General features: G+C 44.0%; 1 protein-coding gene across 1 annotated transcript in view; it reads right to left on the bottom strand.

Annotated features, from left to right (window-relative positions):
- The window catches only part of LOC117046388 (multiple epidermal growth factor-like domains protein 6), a 157,592-nt gene extending 139,155 nt beyond the window's left edge, over positions 1–18,437 (bottom strand). Inside the window, exons 1-4 of the mRNA XM_033148188.1 lie at positions 18,189–18,437; positions 3,349–3,483; positions 2,255–2,367; positions 232–327 (exon numbers count right to left, since the gene is read on the bottom strand). Of these exons, the coding sequence (XP_033004079.1) occupies positions 232–327; positions 2,255–2,367; positions 3,349–3,483; positions 18,189–18,274 (430 nt within the window). The 5' untranslated portion in view covers positions 18,275–18,437. The remainder of the gene's footprint in view (positions 1–231; positions 328–2,254; positions 2,368–3,348; positions 3,484–18,188) is intronic.
- Positions 18,438–26,814: the final 8,377 nt, after the last annotated feature.

The raw sequence follows: 26,814 nt of genomic DNA, 5'->3' as shown, positions 1-26,814 counted from the left end.
ACAGGAGACAAAAAACAAACAATCTGCTTCTGTTTCTGGAAGAATTCTCTGACTTTCCAACTTGCAACTTAATGCCATAAGACGCTACTCAAAACGTACTAAGGCCGTGCAGTTGTACCCTTCCGCAGTGGGCTTTAATTGTCATGCCACATTAAGGAAACCGAATGTAACAAAGCTTAGGTCACCACATGGCTAGAACTTCCCCAGAAAAATATGAAACTTCTGACTCACCATACTGGCAGCGGGATCCCTGAAATCCTGCTGGACACTGGCACATCCCACCAGAGCACTTCCCTCCATTGAAACAAGTGCCCACAGAGCACAATGCTGGAGAAAAAGGGGAGAGACAAGGAATCAACAGTTATATGCAAAATCCATGAGCTTCTCGTACAGCTAATACTACAAATGTTGCTTGAAAGCGAATGTGCACAAGTCCTCCCTCCAGAAAGGGAAGGGAATCATTATTAATAAAATAACCCTGGGGGCTTTTGCACACATAACATGGCAGCAAACCTTAACTATAAACGCATGTTCAGCAACTGGCAGCTGCGTTTTCCTTACATGTGCGTGCACGATACACCTGCTTCCAAACACAGTTCCAGATTTCATGAATGGGACTGTCCTACGCTGCTGTTGTTTTAATTAAATGCAAAAGCTCAGTGCTTTGTGCTTTGCCTAAAGAAGGTGCCAATCCTCGGGGCTGTGAATGTCCTCTCTAAAACCCTGGAGTCCTGCTGCCAAGCAGGAGACACATTAACAAGCTGCATGGAGGAAACGAGATGGATCAATGGTCCGACTCAGTATTTATTCAGTTTAGTTTATTAAATTTCTGTGCCACCCTTCATCCTAGAATCACAGGGCAGTTTCCAGTATAAAAACGCAAATAGTTAAAACAAAAAACACAGAACAATAACCCCACCCATAGCCAATTTATGGCCTTTTAAACTTGGTAATTATCCAAAGGCCTGAGAGAAGAGGAACGTTTTTGCCTGGTGCCAAAAGATATGTAAACAAAGGCACCAGGTGAGCCTCTCTGGGGAGAGCATTCCGTAACCAAGGAGCCACCCCAGAAATGGCTCGTCTCTGGACCTCTCCTGGAAGAGGCACACAAATAAGGGCCTCAAACGATGATTGCAGGGTTCAGGTCAATTCATATGGGGAGATGTGGTCCTTGAGGTATGGAGGTCCTGAGCCATTTAAGGCTTTATAGGTCAAAACCAGCACTTTGAATTGGGCCCAGAAACTGACTGACAGTCAGTGCAGAGTCAGGCCAGAATTGGCTTTACCGGTATATGCTCAAACTGTCTTGGCCCCAGTGAGCAGCCTGGCCACCAAATTTTGCACCCACTGAAGTTTCCAAACCTCCTTCAGAGGCAGCCCCACGTACAACGTGTTCCAGTAATCTAACCTAGAGGTTACCAGAGCATAGGCAATAGAAGTTAGGTTACCCCTGTTCAGATAGGGGCACAGCTGGGCAACCAGCTGAAGCTGGTTGAAGGCACTCCATGCTACGAAGACCACTTGAGTCTCAAGCAACAGCCAAGGATCCAGTAGTAGCTCCAAGCTGCATACCCACTTCTTCAGAGGAAGTGTAACTCCATCAACCCCAGGCCCTAAGGAAACCAAACTATCCTCCACCAAGGCCAGGGCTTTTTCAGTGATGGCTCCGACCTGGTGGAATGCTCTGTCCCATGAGACTAGGGCCCTGCAGGGCTTGATTTCCTTCTGCAGGGCCTGTAAGACAGCTATTCCGCCTGGCCTTGAATTTTAATTAGCCTGATCCTCTATTCCCTTTTCCCTTTCCTCTTCTATGAAGAAAATGTAGGACCCCACATTTAAGTTCCTCCCTGGTCTCCTTGCTGGCCCTAGTAGGACCAACTTGGCCAGTTAGCCCTGGTGATCATTTGATGTCTACTGACTGGTTGTTGTTTTTTTCTTCTTTCCAAAATGACCCCTGAATTTTTGAATTTTATTGACATTGATGCTGCATTTTATATTGCATTTTATGCTGTTTTTCAGTCACATTTTAATCAATGTTTTATATTTGCTGTTAACCGCCCTGAGTCTGGTTTTTAAACTGGGAAGGGCAGGGTATAAATAAATAAAATTATTAATCATCATCATCATCATCATCATCATCATCGTATAAAAGAGCTTCTTGTGTTCCTGTTTTTAAAAATAAATAAATAAATAAGAAGCATCTTTAAAAAATAATGAGTTAAGGAGCTCATGGTATTCTACAATCACAACTTACAGTGAAGGCACCCAGCTTCATCATCTTTCTTCTGGCTCCAGCCAGGGCAGCACTTAAAGACAGTGTGGTGTTCCATGGTGTACACTTGCTTATAAATGGTGTAATAGCTTGTCCTTTAAAAATAATAATAGTAAAAGCACAGTGTAAGAAAGTGTTAAGACAAAACATTGCCCTACTTTGTTCAGGCAACAGCTATGGTCTACATCCAGCACGCAAGGAATAAAATAGCGTATCTATTTTGAGACACATTATCAGTTATTGCATAGCAGTGGTTTTCAAACTTCCTTTCTTTGGGGAATGCTGTTGACATTGAACTCACCTGATTTATCCTCCATGCATCTGCCATGGGACCCACATATTGCAGAAACAGGGAGGGGCAATATATATATATATATTATTGAGTATATTAGAGGTTACCGCCCACACACGTCTGCTGCGATTTTCTGCTTGTGTGATAGCACCTCGGTAAAACCACTTCTTGCTGTTTGTAGCAGAGTTTTCCCCGGAGGCAGAGGACAAGAACAGGAGTCATACTCAAATTCACAGTCAAGAGCTTCTTTGTTGCTTGACTGGTTGCAAAAGCATTTCTGTTACTATTATATACAAGCTATTTACATTCCTTCTTTATCTCTCCAGCAGGGTATAATCTCAGTCCAGTAATTAACAATCCTGACACAGCAAAACTCACAATATCAGCAACACACATTGTCTCACTTCCAAACTTGTTATCAGCGTGCGTGCTGACAGAGTGTGTGTGTGTGTGTGTGTGTGTGCGCGCGCACTTTCCTCATGTGGAAATTGCCACCTGCAACCACCTCCCTTTATTTGCACCTCCAGTTGACATCAATCAAGCCTAGAGTGCCACTCCTACAAACTAAAGACAAAGACTGGAACCCTCTTTAAAGCTTCCAGAAATTTTTATCTGTTTCTTAAAGAATGTTTTCCTAACAGAGTAAGGCAAAGGTGTGCACTCAGCATCTCTTAACACTTAACTAATGTGTGGTGGGTGATCCTGGGTATGCCCGCTTGCTTACGATGATGAAAACTGCTTTACTGACCAAATCATGCTTTAAAAACACAGGACCATGTGTTACCTTCTCTCATAGGCCATGCACCATCTCTGTCCTGCACAGTCCTGCTTCCACATCTTCACCAAACGGGTAAAGGCTTGAACACATGGATGGCGATGCCCCACCATGGCCAACTCTTGCTCGGAACAGACATTTGGCCTGCAATTTGGGGAGACAAAATTAAATCAAGAGCATGCATTGTGGACACACAGCGCCAGATAACTGCGTCAAGCACTCCCAGTTCTTATTTTGATTATCCAGATGTGAGTCACCAACACCTTCCTATCTACTTTATGTTGTAAACAGCACGTAATTTTAGACCAAGCCTCTTCACCGGCTGGTACACACATAACTTGATCTTCAACTGCTTAATTGCTCAGCAATGAATAATTAGCAGATGGTTGTACAGACCTGAGAAGGAAAACCTGTAGTCCGCCAAATACTGTTGGACCTCAACTCTCAGCATCCCCAAGCAGCACTGACAATGCTCAAGGATTATGAGAGCCATAGCCCAGCAACATCTATTTTAAATGTGTTCTGGGAGGGGAATTATTGGTTTGTTTTTGTTCTTATTTTTATTATGTATTTTTTGGGTTTTTTATTGTGATTTTATGTTGTGAACCCCACCCCCAAAAGCTCTATGGATAAAGGGCAATTTAAAATAAATAAATAAATAATCTGGAGAGCCACAGGTTCCCATCCCTTGTCTATTGAGTCCACTTTCCCCAACACACTGCAGGGTGGCTCCTGGTCAAACGTATCTCTCGGAAGTCCCCTTATCATTGGAAGTCCTCTGTTCAAATGTCACCACAGTGATTATCTCATTAGGCGGCCTTAGGCAAGCCACCCTTTCTCAGCCTTAAGTTTCTTCATCTGCAGTATGGGGAATAATAATGTTCTTATTTTACAGGGATGTAGACCATGCATATGAACCACTCGGAACACTTACCACTGAGATTTTTTCAAGCTGTTTAGAAATACTTTTAGATAAAATAATTCACACACACACACACACACACACACACACACACAAAAGGCTAAGTACCAGGAACTGAACCTGGGATTCTCTGCATGCAAAGTATGTGCTCTGTTCTTGTGCTATTCCCCTTCCACAGTGGTAGTAGGGAGAGAAGCTAAACAGTCTAGCTGGAGAGAAGGCACCCCCCCCCCACACACAATTTGGAGTTCTCTGTTATTCTTGCAGCTTCAACTGCAAATTGAATCCAAGGGGAGTCGGAAGTTCAAACGCCTCAGCTCTTCCACATTTCTATACTGTCCAGAATAGAGTTTCTGCATCTCCCCACTCTGGAGATGCCGAAGGTCCCAATGGGCTCCATTAACGTTTGTGTCAACAAAATGAGGAACAGAACACATTGCACTGCAAAAACTGTACGTGAGAGGTATGTTCTCATGGGCTCCCTAGCACAGTCAATAAGAACTTAAGGGCTCCACTGGGACAACTGTTGTCCCTTCCAATGGGGGCCTGCTTCAAACTTAGATCAGGGGCAGGAAATCAGATGTTCGATTAATGTTTCCATCATTCCTGCCATTGCCCGTGCTGACTGGGGTTGATGAGAGATTCCAACAACATCTTGGGGACTCCTGGTTCCCCATCCCTGCTTTAGACTATATGCTGTGGAGCAGTAATTTCCAAGCTGTATTCTGAAGAAACCTGGTACATATTTAAGCAAAGGTTGGATGACCACCTGTCTTGAATGCGTCTGGATTGCATGGGGACTAGAATGCCCTTGGGGTCCCTTCCAAGTGTACAATTCAATGATTCCTTGAAAGCCTGACAAGCATAGGAGAAAAATCATTTCTTTCTTCCTTTATTGATTTTTAATTTCAAGTAACATAACATGTCCATACTAGGAAAACACAGCTTAGTAGTTGTGCAGAAAAGAAAAATAGCGTCTGGCGGTTGTAGTTTTAGACGTTCCAGGAAAGGTAATCTCTCCAAAAGTGTCTCTCCATAAGGTTCCATGAGTCAATAGAGGGTGAAAACCATGTTTGATTGTCTTAACGAAGTCAATAAAAGGACATCATGTCCTATAAAAGGTGTGAGTCTCCCCCCTACTCCAATCAGTATTCCTTTTGTGAAATGGTTAATTTGTCCATAAGTACGATGTCCCATACTTGTGAAATCCAGGCTTCAAAAAGATTTGCATTTAAAATTTTCCCTTAATTTTGCAACAATTAACCTAGCTGCAGTTAATGGAGGCTGGGGTCTTTATTGGTGATGTTCTTAAGTAAAATGAGACAATAGGGCTAATTTTGGGTCTGGTTGTAGCAATAGTCTCATCATTTGAATAATTGTTCACAAAACTTTTTACCAAAAGGGAGTAAGTTTTGGCCAAATCCACCACATGTAGAGAGCAAGGAAAATTGAGTCCCCACCAACAAATTATGATTAATTCTATATATCCTAGCTGGGCACATGTACCAGCATTGTGCTATCTTTAAAACATTTTCTTGAGTTTCTTGGAGGTATCCAAATGATGATTCCAAATTTGTTCCCATAGTTCTTCCTCTAGTCTCCAAAACCTTTCCCCCATTTCAGTCTTAATTTTATCCAATTGTGTGAGGATTTTATCTAGTTGGGGGATGTTTCCCTTTCCCAGTGGGTTGGTTGAGTAGTTGCTCAAAACTAATTCAGCTGCATGAGTCCTTATATATGGCTGATTTAGAAAATGCATAATCTGGTGTATCTCTAGCCAACCACATGGTTTATCTCCCAATTTAAAATTTATTTCTGGAGCTGTAAGGGGCTTTTGATCAGCGTAGAAGCTTCTCAGTTTATATAATCCCACTGTTTCCCACCTGGCAAATGAGCCTGATTTGGCCGCTGTGGAAAAGGAAGTGTGTTGCGTTATTGGGAGAAAGAAATCATTTCTAAGCTAACAGTTTTGTCCAATGGTTTCCTGCGAAGTGCAAACACGGAGTATGGTTTGATGTGTTCTGGGCTCCAATGCAGGCAACAATGAAGCCAATCCTCTGCAATGCCAGCCATGAAAGGGCTTCTCAGAGGAAGGGTTTATTTGCTAAGTATTACGTCCCATCACCTCCTGGCAAATAGAAAAGGAAGAAATGGAGGCAGTGAGAGATTTTACTTTCTTGGGTTCCATGATCACTGCAGATGGTGACAGCAGTCATGAAATTAAAAGACACCTGCTTCTTGGGAGAAAAGCAATGACAAACCTAGGCAGCATCTTAAAAAGCAGAGACATCACCTTGCCAACAAAGGTCCATATAGTTAAAGCTATGGTTTTCCCTGTAGTGATGTATGAAAGTGAGAACTGGACCATAAAGAAGGCTGATCGCAGAAGAATTGATGCTTTTGAATTATGGTGCTGGAGGAGACTCTTGAGAGTCCCATGGACTGCAAGAAGATCAAACCTATCCATCCTTAAAGAAATCACCCCCGAGTGCTCACTGGAAGGGCAGATCCTGAAGCTGAGGCTCCAATACTTTGGCCACCTCATGAGAAGAGAAGACTCCCTGGAAAAGACCCTGATGTTGGGAAAGATGGAGGGCACAAGGAGAAGGGGACGACAGAGGACGAGATGGTTGGACAGTGTTCTCGAAGCAACTGGCATGAGTTTGGCCAAACTGCGGGAGGCAGTGGAGGATAGGGGTGCCGGGCGTGCTCTGGTCCATGGGGTCACAAAGAGTCAGACACAACTAAACAACAACAAGGCACTTATATATAGTGCTTTAGGAAGTTTGCACTTCCCATACACCACCACTGTAGCCCTTCCTAACCTGCATTACAAACTCGATTATCCTTGTATTGCAGGTGGCAGGTGGGGACAGGACATGGCTGATGTGGTGGAGCTCATCTAAGTCCTCCTAATAAGGATGGCGAGGAAGCAATCAACCAGAAACTCAGTTCTTTAAGCACTACACTAGGCCAGCTATCCAGAAACATGTTCCCTAAATAGGAAGGGAGTCTGGAAACTGTAGGCTAATCATCAATATGTCATCTAGTTACCATTTCCCCCAACCAGAATCCAGAAACATGAATCGAGTGGATACCTATATAACCAGTATAGGATGAGAATTTAAAATTGTGCTATGAATTTGCATTAACTGAAAAATGATCAAACTGTTTAGTGGGCAGCTGCTCAGTAGGTGCTAAACACACTATAGTAAGCATCTAAATTCAGCAGCAGAGTCTTTTAACGCCCCTGCTAAACGGAAGGTGTCCCAGCTTGTATCAGGTCAACTGAAGCGTCTGCTGTCTGAACGCTATTGATCCCTGTGAAGTCAAGATACACTTGATTTGCCACATTACAGCAACCCCACCACCCGCAAGCAGTGAGACGTTCCAGGGGCAACGCTATAGGTTTTTATTTCCTTGGGTGAGGAAGCACAGGTCTGAATATCTAAGATGTCTTTGTAATATATCTATTACAAAATAAGCAAGTACTGTGTGAATGGAAGTAAGCTGATTCTTCAAAAGCTGGCAGAAAACACATCATTATTGTACAAAGTTCACAGAGTCCCTGCAACCCTATATATATATATATATATATATATATATATATATATATATATATATATATATATATATTTTACAGCCAGCTAATAGCTCTCCCTCTCCCTCTCTCCTTCAGTTCATATAATGAACTGGTTCCTCTAGAGATTCCCAGCCATCAAGGACGGAGAAGGGGAGGAAATGGTAGGGCAGGATCTAATGGTAGATCTCTGGGTGATTCGCAGTAGATCAGCAAGGGTTTCTGACTCCCAATTGTTTAACTATTAGGCTCCTTTGAGAGGAAGGGCAGGATATAAATGTAATATAAAACAACAACAGCACCAGTAGCTTAGAAGGATGTGTCAATTTCAGTTCTCTCATTGCCTCGCTTTTAAAGCTTAAATTCAGTTCTCCGCATTTCTGCAGCAAGTTGCAAACAGAAACATTGCAAAATCCTCACGAAAATTCACCAGCATTTTAGAGTGAATTTCTCCTAACAAACACATTTTTTTGTATATGGTTTTGACCAATGTACACATTTTTGCAAAAGATTCCCCCCAATGCAGTTTTGTATGTCGTACTCACTAATGTAATCATATTTATGCACACTTGTCCCTAATATATGCATTTTTGTAGATACTGGTTGGTTGGAGAACTGCATCAAAATAAATAAATCGGTGTGGATTTCGAGGGATGGCTGTGTTTTGGTTCTCAATTTGTGACGACCTGCATGTGTGAAATAGCCAAAGGTTACTAGCAGAACAATTTCCCAATGTCTCGTTACTGTAGGTTGTTTGAGGCTCATACTGGCAGATAATCAGCCTATAACATGCGGCATATTTTGATGTACCATTGGTACATTTAGCTTCTATGCTGACTGGCAGCAGCTGTCCAGTATTTCAGACAGGAGACATTCCCTGCTTACATGGAAGACCTGAGGGTTGAACCAGGGATCTTCTGAATGCAGTCTGCTCCACCCCGAGCTACAACCCTTCCCCAACAAGGTTAAGTAACAGTGACAATCCATTTCAGCGGATGACGTTCACACATTCTGCTCCAAGTCATTAACTGACAAGCCATCATGTGACAGAAGCACATGTGCAAATGGATCTAAACTTGGGGAGCACATTTTCACAAATGAAGGTTAATAATCTGCAATTCCTGCAAGCTAGATTTCTGATGCTTTGTATTAATTTCTGCTTCCTAGATGAAATGACCCCACCTCTCCTCCCCTAGCATGCTATTCTGTGGGGTTCTCCTGGCACAAACACCCCAAGCCAATATCAGGGGCCACAGAGGGGAGGAGACTGCAGAAAGCTCCTTGTGCAAGTGGAAGTGAAGTCTGATGCAACTGGATTTTACATGTTGACCGCCACTGTGCATCAGCATGTGCTAACATGCTCTGTACTATACATCATGTTGTCGTCTATCCTTTCCTCTTTCTTGGATGGGTGCATATGATCATTTTGCAACAGGCCAACACTAAAGGTGCAGTAAAATCATCCTTGGTGCTTGGCAGAAAGACACGGTGAGTTAACCTAGGCTGAAAGCGCTCATCCTGCAGAAGTTAATTCGTCTGCGCCCAAAGGTTCTCATCCCCGATCGAAGCATCATTCTCACCAGCTTCTTAAATCTCAAACTGTCCCTAGGAATCGGAAAGCTTCTGGAATTTCAATTGTTCTTTCAGGCTGATCTGTTCTCATCTGTACAATTTTTCCACAATTGATTGTGGAGACTTATCTCTGGCAAGAGCAAACAAAACACAAAAACACCTAACAATGACTATGTATATATATTAACACATGCTATAATCTCCAGTAAAAGAAACAAATGGAGGCTTTAGGTTTGTCTATACATACCAATGAGATTAATTTCGACCTCGCTGGTGAAAACATTTTAGAAGCCTTCATTTAAAAGCTTGCTGCATAATTGTCACTTCTATAAAACCACAATTGTCAGTCTCCAAATATATGGCAAATCAAATGTTACCATACTCGCCTATAGCTGCTCAAATGTGGAGAAGCAGAAGACAGATGTGGATTTACTGCAGGGGAACCCCTGTGACTCAATAGCTCAGTCGGCAGAGCATGAGTCTTTTAATCTCAGAGTCGTGGGTTTGAGCCCCATGTTGGGTAAAGATTCCTGCATTGCAGAGGCTTGGACTAGATGACCCTTGTGATCGCTTCCAACTCTTCAATTCTATGATTATTGAATTACAACTCTCATCAATGCTGGCCATCAGCTGGTCCTCCATCTGGGAGGACCAAAGGTTTCCCCCTTCTGATTTACTGACTGCTGTACTTCCTTACACATGGCAACAAAGCCCTAGAAACAGACCTGACATAAGACAGATGGCTGCTAGGCATAATGGGGATCTAGAACCTCCAGCACTGGAGGCACCATACCTCTGTACCAATCATTGAGGAACAGCAGGAAAGGGTTACTGTTGAACTGAATTTTTTAATTAAATTGAATTTATGCACTGCCAAAGGAGCCAAGGACTACAGGACTCATGCCCTGCCTGTAGGCTACCACTAGACATTTGGTTGGTCATCGTGGGTAACATGATGCAGGACTACATAAGCTTTAGTCTGACTCAGGACAGCTCTTAGGAATTCACAACTATCAGATTCCACTCAAAATATACTCTGGCCATGAAACTATACTACGTAAACTACATCAACAGCGTTCAAAATTCAGAAATATAATCTAGGTGCCAAATGGCTCCTTAAAACCAGGGTTACTGTTATGAAAGCAGAACGTCTAGTTGCCATTTTGGGGCCAGACGGCTCGAAAGTCATATTTTTTATACGACTTTTTGGTTCCTGAAAATTCATTCCGATTGTGCAGATAAAATATAATGGGTAGAAATCTATAGGATGTGTTGCTAGTCTGTGAAAACAGTCAAGATCCAAGGATCCCCGGTCATGCACCTCGAAATGGTGAAGAAGTCGGCGTCATCCCTACGCTCGGGCATCTTCACTTGAACACTGATCAATCAATGTATTTAACCAGCACATAGTTCAATGTTACATATGCCACCACCTACCTTCAATGGTTCTATGAAGTTAATGCAAGATAAATTTGGCTGTGTGCATATAAACAACAAACAGGGGATGCAATTAGATTTCAGAACAGTGGAGTCTACCAGAAAAAAACAAATAAATCACTCTAAGGTTACCATACTTAAGCAAAGCTTATATAGGAAACAGAGAGAAGATTAGGCTACTGAACAGAGCTGATGCACTCTTTTCATTTGAAAATACGAAAACCAGTATCTTACATGCAGCATTTGTGAGAGCCTTGGACTAACTCAAATGGATGCACTCACTGACGTCAGTTGACGGGATCATCTATTCTAATGTGTTCCAGGAAACCCTGGAGTTCCTCCAAAGTTCATCAGGGATTCTTCAATGAGGAAATCAGAAGGAGCAGGCAAGCCTCCTTTAACAACACCTTGCCCATCATCATCTGCCTTCCCTTTCAGTGTACAAGTTGTATATTCTAGATTTATTTGTTTCATTATGAATCACTTCCCACAAAACAGCCTGAAGCAATTAAAAGAATAAAAAACATCCACAATAAAACCTGTATGAATACTATTTCTAAACCAAAATAGACAAACACTGGGATTGAAAGACCTCCACATGAAGGCTCGTTGGAAGTGAAAGGTCTTAAATAAATAAATAAATATACCCCGCCCATCTGGCTGGGTTTCCCCAGCCACTCTGGGCAGCTCCCAACGGAATATTAGAAATAGAATCAAACATTAAAAACTTCCCTAAACAGGTGCTAAGGCAAAGGGTAGGTAGCCTACATCACATGGAATGGACCCCCAAGTGGGATGGCATCTGCGCAAGCCCCTCTCCTGCAGAGTGTAGCGACCAATGGGATATATAAGGGGGCGAAATGATCTTTTAGGTGACCCGATCCAAAACTGCACCAGGCTTCGTACACCAACACTAGCAACGTAAACTTAGCCTGGTAGCTAGATGGCTGATGAGTGGAGGCTGCAGTCATTTTCATGGGAGTGACAACAAGGCCTAGGAGCCAACCCCTCAGATTCTGAGGGTGGTAGAACTACGAGAGGGCTCTCTCTGCCGAGCTTAATACCTGGAATATTATTGTGTATGGGAAGGGGGCAGTCGCTCAGATATGTACCTAAGACATTCCCTGATATTCTGTAGCATGAAGGGGTTTCCTGAGTAGATAACTCCATGTGCAAGTGTTCACTCAAAATCAATTTTTTTAAAAAAAAAAAGCACTGATCAATTGCATCCCTGCTAGGAACATACTCCTTTTCCTTTACACTTGGTAGAAATAATATATTCTTCTACTGGAGCTCAATCTCTCTCTCTCTCTCTCTATATATATATATATATTAGTCGTACCTTGGAAGTCGAACGGAATTCATTTCGGAAGTCCGTTCAACTTCCAAAATGTTTGGAAATCAAGGCATGGCTTCCAAATGGCTGCAGGAAGCTTCCTGCAGCCATTCGGAAGCCACGTCAGACATTGGTTCCAAAATAACTTGCGCAAACCGGAAAACTCACTGCCAGGTTTGCGATGTTTGGGAGCCAAAACGTTTGACTTGCAAGGCGTTCAGGATCCAAGGTACGACTGTATACAGATTATTTTTTCAACACATTGTTGCCCACTCCATGTGTCTTAGAAGGTAGGCTGTTGCCTATTACTGTTTGCATGGCAATAAATTAATCCTGACATTAATTGTGTGAATGCAATCAACATGCACTTTTTCTAAACTTAATGTAGCGATGAGAGGTGGAGAGCATTTAAGCCAGGTGTGGCAATCCTGCAGCCTTCCAGTTGGAGAACTGAAGCTCCCATTAGTCGGTTTTTGCACCTTCTTACAGAGACTTACAAAGCACCCTAGCCCTAGCCCTTCATAATAGCATCCCTGATAAATGTGTGACTGTCTTAATATTCCAGGCCACTTTTGCTCCAAGGGACGCCACCTCTTTAGATAGTTGCAATAAGGTTAATGTAGCAAGTAACGCGGGAAGCAACTGCCACTATTTACCTCAGGTTCTGTCATAAAATCTTTAAAATCGTTAAAATACAAAGCCGTCACCTCTCAGCATCTTTATTGTAGAAAAACATCGCATCCAGGTTTGCCTCCCGGAGGACATGGCCTCTCAAGGACTAGAAGAGGGGTGGGAAACCATTTTACAGCCTGAGGGCCTCTCACCGTTCTGGGGAAGCATCCAGGGGCCACATTCCAGTGGTAGGTGGGTCCAGAGGCAGAAGTGGGAAAAGCAACAAATGGAGATTTTGACCTTCAGATAAAAGGCTGGTGTCTCCGCAGGCCAAATGCAACCTCCCTGCCCTTCCCCAGGCAAAAAAAATGAGACCCTATCTGAGTTCAAGGACCCAATGCAGCCAGGATAAACCACTCAATGATGGTACAAAGCAGGCACGTTGAGGGGCCGTGACTGGGGAGAGTCCCATGGGCAACACAGAAAGGCCACTGGTCCCATCACCTCCTGGCAAATAGAAGGGGAAGAAATGGAGGCAGTGAGAGATTTCACTTTCTTGGGCTCCATGATCACTGCAGATGGTGACAGCAGTCACGAAATTAAAAGACACCTGCTTCTTGGGAGGAAAGCAATGACAAACCTAGACAGCATCTTAAAAAGCAGAGACATCACTTTGCCGACAAAGGTCTGTATAGTTAAAGCTATGGTTTTCCCAGTAGTAATGTATGGAAGTGAGAGCTGGACCATAAAGAAGACGGATCGCCGAAGAATTGATGCTTTTGAATTATGGTGCTGGAGGAGACTCTTGAGAGTCCCATGGACTGCAAGAAGATCAAACCTATCCATCCTTAAAGAAATCAGCCCTGAGTGCTCACTGGAAGGGCAGATCCTGAAGCTGAGGCTCCAGTACTTTGGCCACCTCATGAGAAGACTCCCTAGAAAAGACCCTGATGTTGGGAAAGATGGAGGGCACAAGGAGAAGGGGATGACAGAGGAGGAGGTGGTTGGACAGTGTTCTCAAAGCGACTGGCATGAGTTGGGCCAAACTGCGGGAGGCAGTGGAGGATAGGGGTGCCTGGCGTGCTCTGGTCCATGGGGTCACTAAGAGTTGGACACGACTGAACGACTGAACAACAATGGCAATTATCACTCAATCAGAATACGAAACTGGTAGCAACAGTAACCACATGAGTCATCAATCTTTGTTAAGCGCTTCACATAAATACCCTAAAACAGGCTTCCTCAACCTCGGCCCTCCAGATGTTTTGTGACTACAATTCCCAGCATCCCTGACCACTGGTCCTGTTAGCTAGGGACCATGGTAGTTGTAGGCCAAAAACATCTGGAGGGCCGAGGTTGAGGAAACCTGCCCTAAAACAATTCCCCCTGCCTTTTCCGCCGCTGTGACCCATCTTTGACCACAGCACCGTGCACAGGAACCACTTTAAGTTGTTTACTGTTTACTATGCCCATTTTTCTCTTCCCTCCCCCCCCCCGCCAAATGAATACAGTGATACTTTGGTTCTCAATCTATTCCGGACGTCTGTTCCAAAACCAAAGCGTTCCAAAACCAAAGCGCGCTTTCCCACAGAAAGTAATGCAAAATAAATTAATCCATTCCAGACTTTTAAAAACAACCCCTAAAACAGCAATTTAACATGAATTTTACTATCTAACGAGACCATTGATCCATAAACGAAAGCCGTAAAAAATGTACTGTAGTCACACAATCAAATCAATCAGTAGCCGAACTGGGTTCCACACAGTCATAAAAACAAAACAAAAAAGCCGCAAAAACGAAAACGCAAAATAGCAAAAACAGGCAGGCCTCAGCGTAGCACTCAAAATGGAAGTGTGGTGCTCAGAATGGAAGCGTGGCACTCAAAATGGAGCACATTCAGCTTCTGAAAATAGTTCGCAAACCGGAACACTTACTTGCGTGCTTGCAGTGTTTGGGTTCCAAGTTGTTTGAGTACAAAGGCACCAATGTACCACTGTCCACTTTCCCTCCCTTTGTGCTCCCTATGGTTCTGCTGTTTTCCCTCCTTTCCCTACTCTTAGGAAAATGAAAGTTACCAGAAAAAAAACCCATTAAAAATGGGACATAGCCCTGTTAGGCTTGTCTGTGACCTAATTAGGAGTCCTGACTTACCGTATTAGTAGAAAACTTGTACCCAAATTTATTTTTGAAGGTGGATAAGGTTCACAGGTGGGGACTATGCTATCTCATGTAAAATAATAATAATAACACAAAAAACCAATAAACATTTCCCAATGGAAAGCTGTAGACACTGTCACGGGGGGGGGGGGATTAAAAAACGACCCAGTCCCAATATAGGAGCACTATCATGGGGTGCTAAAGATGCAGTGACAATCTATGACTCCTAACATCAATGCAAGCAGTTTGAAACTGTGAAGCTGCCCTTTATATGTTCCCCAGAATAATTCTGCCTAAAGATGGATGTGAGAGGTACAGAGAGCAGCATGCTCCCTCTTCCCTTCTCCCCACCTCCCCCCGCCCTCACCACAAAGTTACACATCTCCCTAATCGTTTCTCTGTTCAATAACCTCCGGAGACCTGAAGTCTGCAGCTATTGCACAAAGCAGCTGTCAAGAAAAGAAATCCAATTAAACTTTTTGCCATGGGGCTGACCCCGATTGTAGGCTGCAGTATAGACCAGACAGTGTCACTCAAGCATTAGGTAACACACAAGAACAGGCAAGGCACTTCACACAGCAGGCACAATGCCACACTCTTTGACTCCAGTTAATTAATGCAGCATAATTACAGCCCTCCTGATTCTAACCTCTTCTCACAATGGCCAATTCAAATCACCACCACGTATATGAAGCACATACTGAAATTATCATTAAGAGCAATTCGATCATTTTATTACAGAAGATGAAATGTGTCCTGTCTCCAAAGCCAGAAGATCAGGGGCATGCTATGGGTTTGTGCACACTGACGATGAGTTACTGCTTCCCTTCCTATGGTTTTCTTCAACCAGTTTTGTTGGTATCGGCACTGACCATGGTTTGAAGCGGGGTTTGCCTCGAAACGATGATTAATGTCACTGGGAAACTGCAATTAAAGTCAGTTATGGGGAGGAAGAAATTCGTGCAGAGAAGGGGAGGAGTGAAAGGATGCAAACCCCTGCGACACTAAACCGTGGTTTGGCGATCTGGACCGCCGTGACTGCACAGATCCTTAGACTCTGACTATAAGGATAGCAATAAAGGCATACTGTTGGATAACTAAACCATGGTGCCATGCCATGTATGTGTCCTGCCCAAAGGATGTAGCATTTAGAAGCCTCTTGGAATAAAATTAAAGTTGCTACATATCACTTGAAAGCAAAAACAAGCAAAAGCAGATTGCATGCAACTGTGAACACTTTTGATGGAAGCTCAGCACCTCCCTCCCCTAGCTTCCTTCCTACATACACCATCACTCAAGAAACCCAATGCATGAAGCTGCCTCTTAGAAAGAGGGAGTATTGGTCCATCTACGGTAGCTTAGTAGAGCAGTGGCTCTCCAGGGTTTCAGGTAGGAGGCATTTCCAGCTTTACCTGGAGATTCCAAGGACTGAACCTGGGACTTCTGCATGAAAAGCAGATGCTCTACCACCGAGCTATGGTTGTTCCCAAAGGGTCTAACAAAAGAATGCACTTTGCTGTGAGCATGCACCAAAAACAAACACAGAAAACAAATCACATGGAAGAAGGGCACAATGTGAATCTCTGTTACACATGCAAAGAGCTAGAAGTCACAACTTATCAGGGTTTTCCACCACTCCTCCACATGGAAATGTTCATATGCTTTTTCTCAGCCAAGACGGTATGTCCAAAGGATAAGTGGCCACACTCTTGTCACCACAGACACAAAATGCACGTAGACATTTTGTGAATGCACAAAGCAGCTGTGAATTCCACCGAAATCAACAAGAGTCCACAAAGTGAGGGAATTTAGAACTGGAGTGAGATGCCACCTTAAGTACTTGGAGAGGAATTCAGTGTCACGCTAAGGCGACTGCTCCTTCAGTGCAAGCATTCCAGCTTGCCAGACAATCTGCTGTCTCCCCTCTACACAAACCTGCTATTCCAGGGTTTCTCCTGACCCTCCCAAGCAGATTTGGAGATAATGGAGGGCAGGGGGAGACGGAGAAATCATGCAGGGGGAGGAGAGGGGCTCAAGTCCCATTGCTCTAGTTTCTGCTACCACAACAACTTACTTGAATCTGGTCCTTTGTCTGAAAAATGCTTACTGACTAAAGGGAGTAAAACTTCCCTTGCTCCCAAAGAGCGAGGATGCCTTAGTTTACTAAAGCAAAATGCCGTAGATAAACTCACACATTTTTAGTCTATTAAATCCTGAAAAATCACCTCCCCTCAATGCTTACCTCCATGTCTTGCATTCAGGAAGTCCCTGGTTTAATTCCTGACATCTCCCACACCATAAACTTAAAGTGCATCCGACGCACATTTGAAGTACATGACTTCCCCCAAAGAATCATGGGAACTGTAGCTTCCCCTGGAAGAACTGCAATTCCCAGCACCATTAACAAACTACAGTTTGTATAGGATGTGCTTTAAATGTGTAGCTGGATGTGCTTTGAATGTATGGGGTATCTCTGCCCAAGAACTCTGCCTGCGACCTTGGACAGCCATTGCCCATCAGGCATCACAGTATCGGGAATAGAATGGATGGACAAACTTGGCAGGAAGCAGATTCCTCTAGGGACAGTTTCACTTTAGCAAGAGCACCCTTTTATTAACCTTCCTCATTCACAGGAAAACAGGAACCTCCTGCCTTGTACTGAGACAGACCTCCATCTAGCTCAATATTGTCTACACTGGTGAACAGCGACTCTCATGGGTTTCAAGCAGCCCTACCTGGAGACACTGGGGATTCAACCTGGGAACTTCTGCATGCACAACAAATGCTCTCCCAATTAAACTAATACATTTGCAATGCTAAGCAGGGACTGGTTTGCTTTCAAATTGGATGGGGGGGAGGGTCACATGCTGAGATTCCAGCATTGTAGGAGGTTGGACTAGATGACCCTTGCGGTCCCTTCCAACTCTACAATTCCGTGATTAAATAGTCTTCTGAGTCTGCAATCCTAGCCATGCCTAAACTCAGGACTAAGTGCAGCTGAATTAAGAGGAGCATACGCCCAGGTGAATGGGGTTAGGATAGCAGCTTTAGAGGGGGGGGGGGGAGAAACGGGAATTCCAAGACCTTCCATGATCCTTTGTGCGGGGATCAAAGTGGGATTCCCACCCGCCCCCGCTCCGTTTTTTCCCTCCCCGCACAGAACAAGATGCAAAAGGACACTGAGCGATCAACACCCCTTCCAAGGAAAAAAGGACCCGTCCGCTCCACTCACATGCCCTGCTGAAGTTGCAGCGGCGCGCTCGGCGAGACCACCAGGGTGCCAAGGATGCACACGAGCCACGCTCCGTTCGGGGTCATCTCGGCGGGGCTCCGAGGTCGAAAGCCGCCGGTTGCAGGTCTTCAGCTGCCCGTCCCGGGCTGGCGCTGCTGCAGAAGAGCAGCGAGCTGGGGGAAAGTTGGCATCGGGGAACTTCAGAGGGGACGGTCGCTGCGAGTTTGGATTAAGAGGGATTAAGGAGGTTTAACAAATAAAATAAAATTATTATTTTTTAAAATCGGGAAGCGCCGCTGCACCGGCGGCGTACGGGGGAAGCAACCGATTAGGGCAATTTCCCTCCAGCTTTCTGCGTCTCTCTTCGCCGCGCCGCTCGCCAGCCCCGCGCAAGCAACAGGCTCTGCTGAAGCTCCACCTCCCAGGCGCAGCTTGCAGCCCTCCAAATCATTTAAAGCCTCCACCGAGCCAATCACGCCTTTCCAAGTTCCTCGCCCCGCCCACAAATTGGGTCGGGGTTGGGAGGCGCGCTCTGCTGGGATTCCTAAGAAAAAAGAAGAAGAACCCGTCAATGGGGGTGGACTATCTAGTTGAATTTACAGCCCCACGTGGGCGAGTCAGGCTCATTTTGCTTCCCCTTCGCAGTCGATCAAGTCGTGTCTAACTTTGCAATGGCTGCGTAGAATAAATACGGCACTTCGGTCGCTTCACCGCCAATAAATTCCTCCCGAATTCTGCATGCAGAAATGCTAAATTCTGCAACTGGAATTGTGTAACCATAGGTAGTGTACACATATTTACTGTTTCTGGCTGTGAAATGGCCTGGGGAGGAAGGGAAATAACTTCAACCTGCCTGGATAGATAAACAGACTTGGAAGAGGAATTTATAAAGCTTATACCATCAGCCACAGGAAAACTGCACATTCTCTTTTGTTTTGGGGTGCAACTTCAGCCAGCCAGACCCTGTTCTCTAGCAGTAGCAGTCCATGCATGAAGACCTATCATGCTGTCTTCCAGCTTGGCAAAGCCCTACCCTGCTCAAACAGAGATTCTGCTAGTATGGGTACAGGTGGGGAGAAACAACCCCACTGAGCTCTCATAACCCTAAGGCTTCAGCAGGTGGGATCAGCATACTTCCTCAACCCTTGAATCAGCCCCAGGGCACTAAGCAGCATTCTCCCTTCTTGGAAGTGATCCATTCTTTCAAATGAAATGAAACTTGTGTGTCATGGAAGACATACCAGTAAGGAAGCTAGACAAGGTTGTTTGTTTCTCTTAAGCAGAAAGGAAACAAAAACTGCTGACTCTAGCCAGATATAACCAAGCCTAGTGCCACCTAGTGACCAAATAGCAAAATTACACTATCCACCAGGGCTGGTCAACCCATAAGGCAAGCTGAGGCAACCATCTTCTATGGCAAGATTTACAGGGGCAGCAGATTCCAATGTTGATCTTCCTTCCCCCACTTCCCTCAACCATTCTTCCATGGTAGGCACAATTTTGGGGTCTGACTCAGGTGCCAAAACATATTGGGCTGGCCCTGCTATGCACACAATGTGCTTAGGATTGCTGCCTGAATGGCACACCCAGGCAAAATAAACTTGTAATAATTTGTTCACTCTTCTGCAATGTTAAAGGATCAACTAATCTCATTACCTTTTGGAAAGCAGAGGGGTTTTTTTTTAGTCACCTTTTATTTCTTTAACTCTGGTTAAGAGTAGACAAGGATAACACCAGAAGTGCCTGCAGGATCAGGCCAACGACCCATTTAGTCCAGTATCCTGTTATCACAGTGGCCAACAAGGTGCTTATGGGAAGCCCACAAGCAGAACGATAAAGCCATAAACCTCTATTTTCAAGGCTGGGTGTTAATTACAGCTGATGTATCATCTAAACCTGGAACTAACTTGAAGCTTCCTGTGAGACAAAGAAAAAGGAACAGCCAAAAATACACCAGTGATCATTTTCCCTTAGCCGTTTACTGGCAAAGATTGATTAGCCTCCCAACAAGGTGACTTTCAAAAATATAGTTGAAAACAATAATAAAATAATTGCTCAATGGTTGTTGTTGTTTTTTAAATCAATATTTTAAATTTCTTTCCCCCCTCCCCAATACATGCAAACGTTCATCTGCAGCTAGATTCTATGCATATTTATATGGAAGGAACCCCCATTGTGTGTAATGGTACTTACTCCTGAGTAAGTGTGCATAGGATTGCAGGGGGGGGGGACGACAAAAACACTAGCAAGCAACAGATTCTCCAGTAGAATGAAAATACCTGATGGGGCTGGCTGTGGGTTTTGGTTGTTTTGTGTGTGGAAGTATTCTGTGGCATGTCATTGATGCAATACTAGTGAATTAGTGGTGGATTTATACCAGACCATCCACATCTCATTCCACTTTATTAGTTGTTCTGCGATGCTCCTCCAATGTTACTGCATTATTGCCATCTGGAGGGGGACTCTTGCACAATAGCAGGGACAACAATAACAAAACGGCTTGGGACATTTGTGGCATAAAAGGTTACAAGATTTCAGCACAAAATAAAAAATAAAAAATAAATTTCTTCCAGTAGCACCTTAGAGACCAACTAAGTTTGTTCTTGGTATGAGCTTTCGTGTGCATGCACACTTCTTCAGATACACTGAAACAGAAGTCACCAGACCCTTATATATAGTGAGGGAGTGGGGAGGGGTATTACTCAGAAGGGTGGTGGGAATGGGTGATTGATAGGTGTGGAAAACCTCTTGATGACTTTTAACGACTACAATTGGTCTTACAGGAAAAAGCAAGGGGTGAGATGGCTAAAGATAGCTTTGTCATGTATAATGAGATAAGAATCCAATGTCTTTCGTTCAGACCAGGTCTCTCCATGGTTTTAAGTTTGTTAATTAGTTGCAATTCAGCAACTTCTCTTTCCAGTCTATTTCTGAAATCAGCAGAAAGCTATAGGGCATGCGCTAACTGGAAATCAAGCAGTATGTCTGCCCTTTTGCAGACACAAAGAGTATTGAAAGAGGGATCGTGTATAAATGCCCTGCTACCATCATGAGCACAAATCATAGAATGATAGAATGGTGAAGTTGGATGGAAGGGATCCTGAGGGTTTTCTGGTCCAGCTCCCCGCATCTGGTCTGATCCTGCCCACTACCATCCCTGGGTGGGCGTGAACCACCAACCTTCCAGTTATCAGCCAGATACACTGACCCGTTGTGCCACCTGAGGTAATAATGATGTTGTTGTTGTTGGCATCCTTCTGTACTGAGAAACAATGGAGTGTGCTTTCAGGGGTGAAGTCAAACCACTGCTTAGCAGCACCAAAGCAACCTGCCTGGGCAGTGTATATGGAGGTCCTTAAAGTTCTTAAAGTTCTTAAAGAAATGGGAGTGCCTGATCACCTCATCTGTCTCCTGAGAAATCTCTATTTGGGACAAGAAGCTACAGTTAGAACTGGATATGGAATAACTGATTGGTTCAAAATTGGGAAAGGAGTACGACAAGGCTGTATATTGTCTCCCTGCTTATTTAACTTATATGCAGAATTCATCATGCGAAAGGCTGGGCTGGATGAATCCCAAACCGGAATTAAGATTGCCGGAAAAAATATCAACAACCTCAGATATGCTGATGATACAACCTTGATGGCAGAAAGTGAGGAGGAATTGAAGAACCTTTTAATGAGGGTAAAAGAGGAGGGCGCAAAATATGGTCTGAAGCTCAACATCAAAAAAACTAAGATCATGGCCACTGGTCCCATCACCTCCTGGCAAATAGAAGGGGAAGAAATGGAGGCAGTGAGAGATTTCACTTTCTTGGGTTCCATGATCACTGCAGATGGTGACAGCAGTCACGAAATTAGAAGACGCCTGCTTCTTGGGAGAAAAGCAATGACAAACCTAGACAGCATCTTAAAAAGCAAAGACATCACCTTGCCGACAAAGGTCCGTATAGTTAAAGCTATGGTTTTCCCAGTAGTAATGTACGGAAGTGAGAGCTGGACCATCAAGAAGGCTGATCGCCGAAGAATTGATGCTTTTGAATTATGGTGCTGGAGGAGACTCTTGAGAGTCCCATGGACTGCAAGAAGATCAAACCTATCCATTCTCAAGGAAATCGGCCCTGAGTGCTCACTAGAAGGACAGATCCTGAAGTTGAGGCTCCAATACTTTGGCCACCTCATGAGAAGAGAAGACTCCCTGGAAAAGACCCTGATGTTGGGAAAGATGGAGGGCACAAGGAGAAGGGGACGACAAAGGATGAGATGGTTGGACAGTATTCTCGAAGCTACTAACATGAGTTTGGCCAAACTGCGGGAGGCAGTGAAGGATAGGCGTGCCTGGCGTGCTCTGGTCCATGGGGTCACGAAGAGTCGGACACGACTGAACGACTGAACAACAACAACAAGGGTGCCCAGGTGACAAGACACCCCTCTTGCCCTCACTGATGTGGTCCAAAGGAAAGCAGAGCAATATGTTTGGCACCAGCTTGCACGACAAAAAGGACATCTGGAGGAGACCCTGAGGTCTGATGTGGAAGCAGAGGGCTTCAGTTGTCTGATGGAGCCCTTAAGCTATGCCTCCATCTATGCTCAGCACACATATTTGAAAATGAACACAAATATTACAAAGTGCCATTATGTCTCCAGTCGCCTCCTTCCAAAGGAAACTCACCACTGCCAGAAGTGGGGTCAAGTGTAACAATATGAAATGTACTTTGAGGAAAATGTAATAGTCTCTCTCTCTCTCTCTCTCTCTCTCTCTCTGTGTGTGTGTGTGTGTGTGTGTGTGTTTATGGACAGCGAGTCTTGGTATGTGATATGCCAGGCATAGGCAACCTCGGCCCTCCAGATGTTTTGGAACTACAACTCCCATGATCCCTAGCTAACAGGACCAGTGGTCAGGGATGATGGGAATTGTGGTCTCAAAACATATGGAGGGCCGAGGTTGCCTATGCTTGTTATAATATATGCATTCCTCTGTTTCCAAGCATAAAATGTCTAGAATATTATGCAAAGAGCCTTTGAATAGCTATATCAGAAATAATACCCAAGCTCCCCATAGTCCACTAGCATACTTCCTAGCATACTTATGAGCAACAACTACTAAAAATGTAAGATAAATTTTTTTTTTGCTGTTTGATAACCAAACTAATTTCTCTTTATCCCCCCCCCCCAAAAGCCGTATCTCTGAACACCTTCTCCAATCCACTTTTCACAGAGGATGTTTCCATATATAACACAGAGCAGAGTTGGAACTTTCTCATCTCCAGGGAACAGAGGCAATGAAGATGGATGAATAAGCCTTAATTTTACGCTCTCAAGGGTGGCGGATATTTGCATCTGCAGTAGTTGCCGGGAAATGCAAATAAAATAATTGGAAATGGGGTGAGTTGGATGACCATGCTCCACAAAATGAGCACACTGCTGCAGTAGGAAATGACAACCATTTTACACATGCTCTTGACATTTATTTATCTACGGCTTTATAAGACCCAAGCCCAGCTATGTCCAATTTCAACAAAATGATGTTAGACTTACACTCCCGGTTAAGAGTGCTGTGTTTTTTAAGTAGTTGGTGGCAATATGCAATCACTGCTGCAAGCTTATGAAAAGGCGCAGACAACAATAACAGGGCTGCGCTATGTAAGTTTACGTGTGGATTTGAGACACAGGCTGTACGCAGGTGCCTTTACAGTAGGGATGAATGTATCTGTCAAAAGCAGTTTCTCCAATCTTTTCTCTCAATCTTAAATTGAGTTTCCTGCCTTTTTGTGTCAGTTTATGATTTATTTATTTATTTTTAAATTCCCCTTTGAAAATTCACCAGCATTTTACTGCAAATTTCTCTTAATATACCCATTTTTGTACACAGTTTTGCCTCTCTCACACATTTTTGGTCATATATGCATTCATATGTACACTTTAGCCTGGTATTTATGCATTTTTGTACACATTACTTAGCTGGAGAACTGTATTGCAAAATTCAAAGAAGTGTGAATTCTGAAGAATGGCTTTAAGTTGGTATTTAAGTTGTGCATCCTGGAAAGTATGAAGTTGTTGTTTTTGTTAAATTAATTTTTTATATTGCCCTTTATCTGAGGATCACAGTGCGGTTTCCAATATATATATATATAAAATGTAGCATAGTAACAATAACAATAACCTCCAGACACACACAGCTTAAAAGGCCATAGATGGATCAATGGTCTGTCTCAGTATTTATATATATAATTATTTTGTTTATTAAATTTCTATGCCACCTTTCATCCTAGGATCACAGGAGTGTTTACAGTATATTAAAAAATACATAACATAGTAAAAACAAACAAACAAGAACAATACCCACCCACAGTTTAAGACTGTCAAGGGATTGGCTAATTAGCCAGAGGCCTGGGAGAAATGGGATGTTTTTGTCTAGTGCCTAAATATATGCAACAAAAGCTCCAGGTGAGCCTCCCTGGGAAGAACACTCTGCAAGCAGGTGAACCACTGTAGGAAAGGCCCATTCTAGGGTTGCCACCCTCTGGAAGCACACAAAGAAGGGCCTAAGACGATGATCACAGGTTTTAGGTCAGTTCATATAGAGGGAGGCCTTTCTTGAGGTACTGCAGTCCTGAGCCGTTTATGGTTTTAAGGTTCACCTTTAAATGTGAACTGAAACAAATCCATCATCCCCCATCCTTACGATAAACAATGGTTCTGCCCCATCCTTCACAGCAGGCAAAGGAGTGATGGAGAGCAGATACAGCAATAGTAGGATAATGACATGCCTATTGATATTCCTAGTTTTCCTTGGGAATCTATTCTCACCATAAGACTTGGATTCATGTTTTGAATTTAATAACATGTTATCTCGCAGCCTGTATAATTTGGTGACATTTCTTAAGATACGTATACCTTGTGTATACCTCCTAATGTCAAAATAGGCATCAAGAACACATTCAAACCAGGAAAAAGCACGCTAGCAGGGTGGAGCCTGGGGAATGGTGTGTGGCCTGGGAAGAGTCCCATGGGTAGGGTTGCCATATGTCCGGGTTTTCCTGCACATTTCTTCTTTGGGGGGCCCAGCATGCCCATCCGAGTGGATTTTTGCATTTTACACAAAATGTCTGGGTTTGGGGAGTATTATTATTATTATTATTATTATTATTATTATTATTATTATTATTGGTGGGGCACACACATGCTTAGGAGGGTGCTGTGTCCCAGAAGCAGAAGTGCCGCAGCAGGGTCTGGAGTGAGGTCAGCCACCGCTAGGCCCGTGCACCTCCTCTGTTCCTGCCTGTAATGATGAGGCGGATGAGATGGTTGGTGAGAGTCAGGGGGGTTCATTTATTGTTGTTGTTCATGGTGTTTTTAGTTGAACACAGAAGGTTATTTGTATGGTGAGGCAGTGTGCTGATGGTGTGCCCATGCGCGCACAAACACATGTGCGCTCCCTCCTCCCCACTCTCCCCTGGAAAATGTGTCCTCTTTTTTGCTCTTTGGAATATGGCAACCCTACCCAAGGGGCCAAAGAGAGGGCTGGGGGCCACATTTGGCCCCAGGCCTGCTGTTCTCCACCTCTGGCTTAGCCAGAACAAGCAAAAATAATAAATGTTTCTGGTCCTCCTGCCGCCCCCCAGAGTGAGGCTATGGTTTGGTATGGCATTACATGCAGACTGGGCCAGTACAAGTCAGCTTCATAGGAGCAGCCGAGGAGGCTTTAAATGCAAAGACACACAGACAAAAAAATTCCTCTCTGTTTCAGAAAGCTTAATACCCCATTATTTCCTTGCCCTCCTTCCCACTCTTCCCAGTGTGAGATGTAGCTTCGCTGAGATGACACAGTTAATGGATAACCTCTGGGCAGGCCTATTGTATGTTTTCCCTCTGCGTGCGCTGGAGTTACAAACCAAATTGCTTTATGGATGCAGCAGTGGGCTGTACGCTGCCTTTTCGTGCTGACAGGCTTCTTTGTTGATGATTCTCTTTTTAGCATAGTTTTCTCCATACATCACCAATTGTCTTTTGTTTTTCCACAGTTGGGAAGACTGAGCTAATCCATATATTACCACAAAACTTCAGTCCCTTGCTGTGTGATAGATCCCAAGCATGCTATTCTGATCTATCGCCTCCCTGCCACATCTCAAGCTCATTTGTTCACTACTTACTTTGGTTGCTACTTACTGAATTGTTGCCCTGAATTGTAAATGCTGCATCATAATGTCATAAAGGGATGCATAGCATAGGAGCTGAGAGTGCTGTATAAGCCACGGGCAGAAAAACCACTGATATGCATGTCAGGGTGCTTCCAGAGCATTCGTTCTGATTTGCTTGCAGAGAGGTTAGATGATGTTGTGTCGGTGCCATTGTTATCCCACACTTTCCAGTACAGTGGTACCTCGGGTTAAGAACTTAATTCGTTCTGGAGGTCCGTTCTTAACCTGAAACTGTTCTTAACCTGAAGCACCACTTTGGCTAATGGGACCTCCTGCTGCCGCCATGCCACCAGAGCACGATTTCTGTTCTTATCCTGAAGCAAAGTTCTTAACCTGAAGCGTTATTTCTGGGTTAGCGGAGTCTGTAACCTGAAGCGTCTGTAACCTGAAGCATCTGTAACCTGAGGTACCACTGTACACTTTCCT

Source organism: Lacerta agilis, chromosome 5, assembly GCF_009819535.1.
Source record: "Lacerta agilis isolate rLacAgi1 chromosome 5, rLacAgi1.pri, whole genome shotgun sequence".
Classification (NCBI taxonomy): Eukaryota; Metazoa; Chordata; class Lepidosauria; order Squamata; family Lacertidae; genus Lacerta; species Lacerta agilis.
This window is presented reverse-complemented; position numbering and strand designations above follow the sequence as displayed.